The 11714-nt window shown below is 47.0% G+C and overlaps 4 protein-coding genes across 4 annotated transcripts; all 4 read left to right on the forward strand.

The window, feature by feature from the left end:
- Window positions 1-1622: 1622 nt before the first annotated feature.
- On the forward strand, window positions 1623-2966 carry I203_106817 (60S ribosomal protein uL13; the record flags this gene model as incomplete). Its single annotated transcript, XM_019151706.1, has 4 exons — window positions 1623-1706; window positions 2035-2134; window positions 2377-2714; window positions 2889-2966. The coding sequence occupies 4 exons, from the start codon at window positions 1623-1625 to the stop codon at window positions 2964-2966; spliced, it is 600 nt and encodes a 199-aa protein (XP_018998996.1).
- Window positions 2967-3566: 600 nt separating this feature from the next.
- I203_106818 (uncharacterized protein) lies at window positions 3567-5133 on the forward strand (the record flags this gene model as incomplete). The annotated part of the gene is made up of 5 exons (XM_065518059.1): window positions 3567-3604; window positions 3691-3751; window positions 3866-4101; window positions 4220-4487; window positions 4546-5133. 5 exons carry the CDS (start codon window positions 3567-3569, stop codon window positions 5131-5133), a joined length of 1191 nt encoding a protein of 396 aa, XP_065373363.1.
- A 1768-nt stretch (window positions 5134-6901) lies between these two features.
- Window positions 6902-9229, forward strand: I203_106819 (OPT family small oligopeptide transporter; the record flags this gene model as incomplete). Its single annotated transcript, XM_019151745.1, has 1 exon — window positions 6902-9229. One exon carries the CDS (start codon window positions 6902-6904, stop codon window positions 9227-9229), a length of 2328 nt encoding a protein of 775 aa, XP_018998943.1.
- Window positions 9230-9960: 731 nt separating this feature from the next.
- I203_106820 (uncharacterized protein) lies at window positions 9961-11049 on the forward strand (the record flags this gene model as incomplete). The annotated part of the gene is made up of 1 exon (XM_019151746.1): window positions 9961-11049. One exon carries the CDS (start codon window positions 9961-9963, stop codon window positions 11047-11049), a length of 1089 nt encoding a protein of 362 aa, XP_018998944.1.
- Window positions 11050-11714: the final 665 nt, after the last annotated feature.

Consider the following 11714-nt stretch of genomic DNA (forward strand, 5'->3'; position numbering starts at 1 on the left):
CACTCTCAATCGAGGTGATTCACTGATCGTTTCAATCTCGCATTTGCATGACATCTTTCCATGTTGAGCTGATTTATACGTTGACGTTGGTACTTCATTCGAGCATGTCAACATGGCAGAAAAGATCAACCCCTTGTGACCATCTCATGTCAGCTAAATACGGAGATCCGTCACTGACTTCTCATTCAATTGGTACATACTCTTATACGTTTTCTTACCTTACACACAGATCCAAGCTAGTTTCATACAATCCGAAGGAGGATGTGAGAAGATAGGTGTGCAATATGTGACGTCTGTCTTGTCCTAGTTCGAGTCAGAAGCCAGTCTCGAAACGGAAAGCTTGAGGCGTGTGGTCAATCCTTTGATATGATCGCTGTCGAAGGATCGATCGTTCAGAAGTCTGAATTCTCCAAGTTGCAGTGATCGTTCTATATTTACTTGCATAACTATCAACTTTGACTTCCTTGTTCAACATCGTTTCCCTGTCATCCCATCTCACCGCTTTCCATATTCCTATTCGGATTTGTACCAAAGATCGTCACGTATCCTAACAATGTCGATCCATACTTACAAGACCCAAACTTACTTCAAACTATTCTCCCACCTAAAACTAACGCAACTTCATCCGAAACCCGTACCATGTAAAGGACCGTGGTGACCTACTAGGCCGTATCGACCAATCCAGCATTCCAATGGGATTAGAGTGAGTAAACAGGCTCGTCGTCAAGCAACATGTCACTTTGTAAGGTTTGGTAGCGGCATCATACTGGTTTCCTGTAAAACGTATGTGCAGGATGGATATGGTGGCGACGATGGTAAAAATGATGTGTATGCCGAGATACCTCACTCGAACAAGACTGAGAAGACGGGTAGTAAAACTTGTTAATTCGTGAGCATGCGTTCACAGAGCAAGTCTGTTCGAACGGGTGACTGCCAAGTGCTTAACACCGGTTTAACCATACCATGACATTATCGTACTGATGGATCGATAATCAGTATGACTTTTGTTGCTGTATATAGTCATGCACATCTAGCTAATAAGGTGTCCCACCCGAACAACGTGTCGGGTATGATCGGCGGGATAGCAAGGAGCAATATGCTTTGGATCTCGAACATCCACCGAGGCTTGTGGCGTATGCAAGCTGGCAAAGCTCATTCGCGACGGAAGCGTGATATTCGGCGTTATGCTGGTGTCGGATTTAAGAGGTATGTCCCACCAGATCTGTGCCACTCTTGCTGGACCGTGAGATTCTCCGATTCGATTGACATGTGGCACTGGCTCGCCCTCAGCCAAGCAAGTCCTGTGCAGTTTCCCGCTCTCTCTGGCTGCAGTACCAGTCTGCTAGTAGGGTGTAGCTGCAACAAGCAACGGATTCGAGGTTTTTCGTCGACCATATCAAAATCACACCTAGACAGTCTCTCCTTCTTCCTTAGACCTCAAGTAAAACTAAAAAGGGCGTGTATAAAGGTAAGCTCGACATCTCCCCACCTACCTCAAGAGTGTCGAGCGCAGGAATGCTGACCTTTTGCTCTATCATTCTCCCTTCTTATCGACAAATTTTCATCAACACCAAATAACTATTCCATTCTCGACCATTACTATAATCACCACACCCACACAGATGTCTAACTTCTCCGCCCAACCCATCGTCATTGACGGAAAAGGACACCTTTTGGGTCGTCTCGCTTCGATCATCTCCAAGCAGGTTAGTTTAGTTTGAGTTCATTGGGTTTTGTGAGGAGTGTAAGGAACGTAAAGAGAGAGCGGAAAGAAGAGATGAGGGAAGAATACTGCGATGTTGGAAGGTGTATCGAGGTGGGCGAAGGAATAAGAGCAACGAAGCGGAGACAGTGTGCTGTGTTGTGTTAGTGCTTGGGATGAGATGAAGAGGGTGGTCGTCATGATGGACGAGATAGAATGTGGTAGTCAAAACAGTAAAAGGATGATATGCTGACATCGCTTCACCGCTTTCTCTTTTCACTTCCTTGTACGATATCGCAATCTGTCACTCTACCCACGACTACTACCCACAGATCCTCAGCGGCCAAAAGGTCACCGTCGTCCGATGTGAGGAAATCAACGCTTCGGGTTCTTTCTTCCGAAACAAGTTGAAGTACCACAACTACCTCCACAGTGAGTTGAGATTTTGTTTTCTATCATTAGGATGGATAGTGGATGGACGTCAATGTCAGAAGGATGATGGAATATGTGCGCCACGACGAGTGGGAAAGGATAGACACCTATTTCAGCCCTTTGACAAGAACAACCCAGTCCCAACTGCAATCAATGAATCGCATTGTCCATCGAGGCCATTCTCGTGACGATCGTCGTTTGCGTTATGATCCTTGCTAATCTCTTTTCGTTTCATATCTCAGAACGACACATTGTCAACCCTAAGAAATCGGGTCCTTTCCACTTCCGAGCTCCTTCCCGAATCCTTTACAAGGCCGTCCGAGGAATGGTCCCCCACAAGACCTCCCGAGGTGCCGCCGCTTTGAAGAGACTCGAATTGTACGAAGGTGTACCCCCATCTCAAGATAAAGTTAAGAAGATGGTCGTACCCTCCGCTTTGAGAGTGCTCCGATTGAAACCCGGTAGAAAGTTCTGTACCCTCAAGAGAATCTCAGCTGAAGTCGGATGGAACTACAAGGATGTCGTTGATAGACTCGAAGAGAAGAGAAAGGTTAAGGGACAAGCTTACTTCGAGAGAAAGGTGAGTTCTATCGGTTCTTCGATCATCCTGATTCATGGGAATGGCAGGGGAAGAGAAGAGAGTAGGGGAGTTGTTCATCAAATATCTCCCCTCTACAACCTTACTCTTCCTTCCTCTACGATGTTAAGGTCATATAAGTAGGACTCATGCTGACATACCTCTTCACATTCGCAGCAAGCCGCTCTCAAACTCCGAGCCAAGGCCGACGCCTCAGTCGCCAAAGATGAGAAACTCACTCAATTCGGTTACTAAGTGTATCATCTCCGTACCAGATTTGAACTAGTTTTCTTCGTCTTACTTAGGGGAGGTGTGATATTATGCACGCATGACATACATACATATCTGCAGATGATCTTGTTGACGATGAGACGAACAGTTCAGGATATCTTCTGACTATTCCCTATTATCTGATCTGATAGCGAATGGAATGTCCTGTTGCCCATGAGCTGCTTGTACCGATCTCTTTGAGCTACTGGTCTGGTCATTGGCGTTTCATGGTTTCACTCGGTGTGATGATTTATAAAAAGTGGAAAAGGTCTTGTCTGGATCACGGAGCAACCGCTCCGTTTCAGGTCATATATATATATATATATATAATGACGACATGACATCACCTGACAGTTACGACCGACATCAATCTCACTATTTCAACATTTCGTCAAATCATACATATATCAGTCTTCTTCCCGTATCAGATTGAAGAATAGAGCTTGGCGTAGCGTACATAGCAAGCTGTGAAGAGACTGCGTTGTCAAGATCATAATCTATCGATACTTGGCTTCCAACTTCCGGTGAGGTGGATTCAACCACACTAACCATTCTCTCCTAACACCAACTCAGGCGGATCAGAGTATGTTAGAGTGCATATATATCTGTAGGCATGGATTCAGGTGAGTAACTTGATACATACCACAATACCTGGAGTGTATCGTTCGATATACATCACTGTACTGATCTGATTTATCTCTGGTTTTAGGTCAAATTGGATAGATCCAAGTATAAAAACCTCTCCAACAGGACTGAATAGGGATCCACCGGTTAGTCAAACGTCTCTCTCTTATATCTCGTCTGTATCTAGACCATATCTCGATCTTGATATGTGCCTAAATCTGGCACTGATCATTGACATTGTCATCCTCGTACATTCGCAGCTAGCAGTCTACGGCCACGAGCAATCCCAACATCTCTCTTCGTTCCTATCTGATCCTTCCAAGACCCATCCATACCCTACACCGGAATTGGTATTTTCAAGTCCATTCTATAGATGCATAGAAACTTCTTTGGCTACCGCTCAGAAATTGGGTTTGATCGAAGGAGGTGAACTTAGTGAGGGGAAGGGGAAAGGTAGAGAAGGAGGAGTGAGGTTGGAACATGGTGTAGCTGAATGGTGAATTCTCGCGTTACTTAATAGATAGACCAAATTATGACTGGACTGTCTTATCGCTGTCGAAAAGAATACTTAGAGGAGAAATGGGTCTAAGTGCTGACATGGATATTCCCTCCAGGTACTCCCCCGTCTTGCCCAATACAGGACTTCATCCCCGACCATCCCATTCCGAGCATCTCTCGCAGTACTTCTCCCCAAAATCGCTCAACTCGTCATACCGATCCACAGTCTTCCCCTCGCGGAAGGGCGAGTCCTTTAAAGAATTGCACGATCGAGCGGAACTCTTCGTAGAAAGTTGGATAAGTAAAATCGAAGAATTGCATCCTGAAGTGAGGAGCGTGGTGATCTTTGCTCATGCGGCGAGTCTCATTGCGCTAGGACGAGCAGTGAGTGACCGCTTTACTTTACAATTGCATACTGAATGATCGTGTATCTTACTCTTAGCTCACTGGCGATCGTACACTCAACGTCGTAGCTGGCTGCGCTTCCACCTCCTTGTATCAACGTAAACGACCCACTACCTCAGAATCGTTCGAATCGACTTTACAGCCTCACAGACAACCCTTTGATTCTCGTCCTCCCTCTTCTCTGGGATTTACCTCGGTCGATTCACCTGCTTTTGGTGGTGGACTGGCACCTCCCTCACCTGCATTCGGGAGTTTGACAGGTACAGCTACTCCACCGGCTTTCGCACCTCTCTCAAGACCACCTTCCCCCCCTCCACGTTCGACTGGATCCCAAGTCATGCCTTGTGGAGTAGGTGAATGGGAGATAGTATGGAATGGAAGAGCGGACTATCTTCCCAATGGTATAGAAAGAGATTGGAGTTTTAAAGATGCTCTGGTGAAAGATGATGGAGAGGTAATCAATGATAAAGGTGATGGAGGACCTTATTCTGAGAAGGATCTCTTACCTCAAGGATTGGCTGATGGGGCAGAGAAGTGGTTGAGGAGAGGTCGACCGCCTTTTGATACCGGTGGAGAAGGGAAGAGGGGAAGTGTGGGATTGGATATAGGTTCAGCGAGGATGTAGATTTGTGGGATGGTCGAAAACTCTTGTAAGCATGTATAACATCATCATGACACATGTATCGATAGAAAGGCATATATTCTAGGAATGCAATGAGAGGTCATACTAAGCGTGTACAGAACAGTGTGATTAGGTATCGACCAACAATTTGAAAACATATCATCCTGTATACATGCTGGAACCGATACTCTTCCTCAGGGCTTTCATGAGTAATAGGTCAGCAAACATCATATCGACCATAAAGTATATTGTATAACGACTAGGACAATCGAAGCATACAGTATGTATCTTGTCTCGGTCATCCTTCAAGAATTTTGAGAAGAGTGGATCAAAATTGAGAGTCACGAAGCACATTTTGGATCCTAGTTTGTTATACCTAGCTATTTCAGGTAACGATGCCTGGATTTCCTTTTTCTTTTACCGTTATACGACTGATCGTCACCTACTGCCCTCTAATCCTTTTACTGTGAGATCTGAGCTCAAAATGGGAGATGAGCACTAACAGCTCGAGATTCTCAATCCAAAAATTGTCTCTGCCAGTCGAGATACGATCATGACTGATACGTTTGATATCCTCAAGAGGCATTTCGACATATTGACAAGTACCATGGCCAATACCTAGCTATCGTCTCTTACAAAACAACCTTCAGAAGATAACCGAAGGAGTTTGAGAGTGGAATATGGGATGGAACGAAAGAACGATTTGGAATCTTTCTTGAATGAGATATCAACTGATGTATCCCAACATACGTATGATGCTGGAAGTTCTTGCAGTGAAGTATTGATTGAAGTACAGTATAGCGTTACAATCTCATCCTCCTCAAATTATCACCAAGAGGCAAATGAAGGTCAGCGAGCAAACGAGGGGAATATGATGATTTATGCAGATTCAGCCGAAATTTTCAATAACAAGACTTCACCCTTAACGAAACTCCACCGTCAACGAGATTTTTCGAAAATCACACCGTAGAGAGGCTTTTTTTGGATTTCTTGAAAGACTCACCATAAATTCATCAAGTCACTTACATGGCTGAAATTCTGCCAGTAGCCCAAGGCAGAGTTGTTTAAGCTCATATTGAAGGGATTGATTGCATGCATGGCTATAGCTACTACAATATTTTGGAATCATCACAAAATAACGAATTTTCAGTCAATCTCCACCCTATGCATCTTGTCAAGCCACAAAATAGAGTGGATCAGGGTACATTTGTAGCATGAGTGTGCATACCAACTTTCAGACTTCTGGCTGTGATATTGACTGAGATATAAAGTGTTCAAAAATCGCTTCTATGGTCAAAATCTCGTTGAGGGTGGAGTCTCGTTAAGGGTGAAGTCTTGTCATGATTTGGGATGAAGAGACTACTAGATTACGCTTGGGCCATATACCAGCCCAGTCAAGGGATGAGGATTATTATAGGAAGGTTGGAGATAGGATGGACACAGCTAATATGATGTCTCGGAGGAAATTGAATATCAAACCTGTAAAAATAGACCATACATCATGATTATAAGGTGCAGACTCCGGTAAACCCGATATGTAGAGCCAAAAAAAAGAATTCCAAGTGAAATCCTGAGTAGGGGCAAGGTTGCTAATCTCGTATCAGATTATCGGCCGATAAGGCACCACTGACGTGTGCTCTGCCCAAAATAACCTTATGGGCCGATATGGGACATATTTTCACGACGGTCCTCGTCTGGAAATGGGGATATAAAGCAGAAAAGAGAGAGCTAAGCATGTAATGTCGATCCCTCATCACCACTATTATACGATATGCGTGAGCTAGCTGTCGACAGAGAGGCCATATCGCCTCACCCGACGCCCACGTATGAGGACGGCTACGATGAGCCTCATGATCCAGACTCGGAGAAACAGGCCTCATCTGATGATAGTAATGCCTCTTCCCTCTCGACGCGGGCTGCCATCGACTTCCACCAGGACGACATCCGCGACTCGATCGGCGCGGTGGACGAGCAGGACATCTCGCCCAGTACCGTGCGAATGTGGACCTTGCTCCTGGTCCTCTCGACAGTCATCTCTGGCATCGATGCACTGTTCCAGCTGCGCTACCCTACCGTTTCGGTCGCCAGCATCGTCGCCGTCCTCGTTGCCTGGCCGGTCGGCACCGCATGGTCCATCTGGCTCCCCAACTTGTCTCTCCCGATTGGAGGGGGCCGACGACTGAGCCTGAATGATACCCGCTTCAACCGCAAGGAGCTCGGCTGCGTGCTCATGTTTGTCAACGTCTGCATTGCGGCTAATCTCACCAACACGCTCATGGTGGAGCAGATCAAGTATTTCAAGGTCGAGCTCGGTCTAGGCAAGATGATCTTCTACAACCTCGGACTGTACATCACCTCGTGGGGGTGGACCGGTTTGACTCACAGCATCCTCGTGCGGCCCGCCAATATGATCTGGCCGGGCGTCGTGGGCCAGCTTGCGCTCGTCACCAACATTGATCGGATCAACCGGCGGCTCAAGCCAAATCCGAGCGACAACGACGGCAAGACCTGGAAGATCTCGCCCATGGGCATGTTCGGCATCGTCTTTACCCTCTCGTTTGTCTACTACTGGATCTCAGGCCTTGTCTTCCCTGCTCTCGCCTACATCGGCGCCTTCATCTCGTGGAGCGCCCCGAACAATGCTACCTTGAGCCAAATATTCGGCGTCAAGACCGGCCTCGGCCTCATGCCGCTAGCCTTCGACTGGTCTCAGATCTCCAACCTATCCAACCCTCTCCTCACCCCGTTCTGGGCCGCCTCTTGCGTCTTTGGCGCTTTTGCTTTCTGGGGATGGATCGTCTTGCCCGCATTGTACTACACCAACACCTGGCAGACGGGTCATTTCCCGATCATGACCAACAGTCTCTACACCGTTAACGGCAAATCTTACGACGTCACCAAAGTGGTCACCAAGAATTGGACGCTAGACGCAGCCGCGTACAAGAAGTACAGCCCGCTCATGTTACCGGCAGCCTTCGTCTTGAATTCTGCACTCGGCGTTGCATCATTTGCCGCAGTCATCCTGGACCTCGCCATGAATTGGCGCAAAGACGTGTGGGAGCCCTTCAGAAATCGTAACGCCGATACTGGCGCGGTCAATGGGGAACAGAAAAGGTATAGAGAGAAGGTGCTGCCGTTGTGGCTGTACGGCACTGCATCGGTGATCGGGATAATATTTGGCATCATCTTTGTGGAGGTCTGGAGGAACGAAACCCAAGTGGGCGCCGGCGCATTCTTCGTCTCGATTATCATCGCCGCAGTGCTCTTTCTCCCTCTTGCCATGGTCGAGGCCCGCGCCAATATCACTCTCAACCTCAACATCTTCCTCGAAATGGTTAGCGGCTTCTGGCTGCCCGGAAAACCCATTGCTTGCATGTACTTCGCCACTTCTGGCTTTGCGACGCTGCAACATGCCATGCATCAATCCCAGTCTATGAAGATGGCCCACTACCTCTCCGTCCCACCCCGAACCGCCGCTCTGATCGTCTTTCTCTCCGGCGTCTGGTCATCGCTTGTCAATTGCTCGGTGACCTGGTGGGCCCTTCGCCACACCGCCAATGTTTGCACCTCAGCGGCGGAGAACAATTTTGTCTGCCGGACAGCCAAGACATCTTTCAACACGCACATCATGTGGGGGCTGCTCGGCTCAAAGGTCTTCACAAAGGGAGGTCGGTATGTCGAAATCTACTACTTTTTGTTCGGGGCGGCGGCCGTGACGACAATAGTCTTTATCATGCGCCGGCGCTTCCCAGACTCGAAGTGGGCGTTGGTCAGTCCGACCTTGATCATGAATGCCGGAACCCTCTTGCCCAAGAACACCGGCATCAACTTCTCGTCATGGTTCCTCGTCTCCTTTGTCTTTGGGTACCTCATCCACAAGAAGAAGACAGCGTGGTGGCGCAAGTACAACATGATTACAGCCACGGCGCTCGATTCCGGTGTCGCCATTGCCGTTATTCTCATCTACTTTGCCATCACGTATACCGGTGCCGGGGCGCATATCAGTTGGTGGGGCACAAAGGTCCAGAACTCGGGGTGTGACGCGAATGGTTGCGCCCATTTGAGCGTAGAGAGCCTCGTCAAGCCGACGGGGTGGTAGATAGATAGATGCATTCAATAAGTCTTCGTCCGGTGCCCAAATCTCGCTTGGACATCGCTCAATTATGCCTCTGGGATGTGTAGCCCACCGTGGAAGAGGTCAGCGTACGATACTGCACAGGAATGTCCTTCAGATCTTGCTGGAGTGCGTCGCAATCCCCAGACTTTTCTAGTGGCTTCCTCAAATCCCGCCCATCTCGAGGCTTCGTTAACATGGTCAATCAAGGGATTGGGCTCAGATGTTGACTTCGTCTGCGTGACTTCTTGAGCACGGCGACTATCCGCTAGGACTGGACCTTACCTGAGGAGTGATTCGTAGAGATCACGGATTGTACAGCTCTGAAATACTACTGTGCGCCATTATCTTCAATGTAATCTGGTGGGATAGGTTTCGGTCAGAAGGTATTCAAGTTTCAAAGATGGTCGAATCGTAGCATCGCATGATGGAATGTAAAAATGCTGATAGAGTACATTTACGTATGATATTCGCATATGCACAGTATTTAAGAAGTATGGTGTTTCGCCGATTCCTCCGGACTTGAAAAGAGACCAATGCTTCATGAGCTTCAAAGGAAGCGCTTGATACCCTTTGTGATACATGGAGCTTGATCGTATACAATAATCATATTTATACCCTGCAGGGAAGTGGTGAGGATTGAATACTTGTTAGATATCTTGCCAACATTCGCCATATAGAGTACACTGATTGTCAGTTCCTCAGTGCAAAAGAACATGACGACCCACCAAACTAGCATTTGTGAACAAGCACTCACTCAGAGTGATAAGACCCTAGGAGTGTCTTCCAAAGAGAAGAACATCTGTAATGACCGATTTGAAAAACTTGTGGAAACCCTCACTGAATATGGGTGCAGAAGTGCTACGGAGACTTTCCTGATCGTTGCGACGGAGAACGAAGAATCTGCTTCTCGCGCTGATCTGATGAATCGAATCAATTCAGATGGAGTGTACAAAAATCATATTCAGTCTTTTTTGACAAGGACTTTCGAGGGTGTCAGTAGACATTATGAGAATGAACATCATGCTGATACTGATCGAATGGAAGCTTTGGAGAATCTCGAATTTAGCATTGAACGAAATTACCCAAAAGGTATCACAGAGCTGGGTGTCAGTTCTCGTCAGATGTATCGAGAGATACTGGCACGATTGGTGTCTAGACCCAAACCTGACTCAGATGATGAAAGCGAATCGTGGAAATATAATCAAGCTTTTGATTACTCTACGTGGCACACCGATGTTGGTCAAGTGCCTCTCGCTTTCCCATCTCCGCTGACCAACGCTGTGGCAGAAAGGGGAATCCCACAAGTTTCGCTACGCCTATTCCAAGACCTTTCAAGTAAGCTCTCAAGATATTTAAATACTGCCCCTGGGGAAAATTCATCGATCCAACTTCCCTTCAGAGGTCTATGGTCCACTAGAGATTGGGCAAAAATCACTGAAACCATGCAACCCAAGGTGCTTGATAGATTCAATTCTGTACTGAAAGAAAAATGGCACGAGAAGACCGCAAAGGATCTGAACAGCAATGGATCACTTTTGGAACTGTCAGTTGACCTTGAAGTCACTCCGTCTGAGCTTACCACCACCACCCCTCCTGAAGTAGGATCGGTGAGAGAGCGATTCGGTTTCAATGAGGATAGCATCAAAGTCAGGATTGCCTCTGGTGACGGTTTCTTCAAGGAGATCGATCCGCCCAGTTCGGAGAAGTTGAGTGAATTTGTGGATTACAACGATCCGAGATATGATCTCACAGCTCAGAGTATAAGAGAACACGACGAAGCTGAACGACTCAAATGGAGATGATCGGAGTATTCATTATACAGTGGCACCTTGTACATAGTTGAAGTGCTCATTCTCGAGATGCATGGAAACTCACTTTCAATGTTCGGCTATGTACCGTTTGTCAGTGGGGCTTTCATTGACATTTGTAAGAGAATGTGACGATCCATGCATGTACACAAGTGACCATGCCATATGATGTCTCGGTTTCGTTTCGAGATAGACCATCTTCTGCCTGATGATGAGATCGCCACATCCGCCAATTGATACTGTAGTCTACATAGTCTCTTGGACATCACAAAAATACTTGCATCATACTTCCTGAAGCTTTTTGTTCAAGGCAGCTTCGATGCATTCTTGACCAGTGACAATGAACGAGAAGTCCTCTTAGTCGAATGTTGACCCCATGGATCTTAGCGAGTTGCACCTCTGCCCGGGTCTTCTTCTCAGCCAAACTCGCGACAAAGGTGACAATTGTAACAGAATGTCAGCAAAGGATTAAATATTTTCTCAGAGCTGAAGTGGAAAGCCGATGAGATCGGAATGATATCGTGTCAACCTCAATATAAACGTAGATATACTTTCGATTCCGCGAGTGTGTCACTGCATCCAGATACTCTTCTGATCAGATTCCTCTGGTCTCACCTGAATATTTCGTTTTCCAATCTCCTGTTCACCTTCAGCGACTT

This window comes from Kwoniella mangroviensis (assembly GCF_000507465.2).
Source record: "Kwoniella mangroviensis CBS 8507 chromosome 1 map unlocalized Ctg02, whole genome shotgun sequence".
Taxonomy (NCBI): Eukaryota; Fungi; Basidiomycota; class Tremellomycetes; order Tremellales; family Cryptococcaceae; genus Kwoniella; species Kwoniella mangrovensis.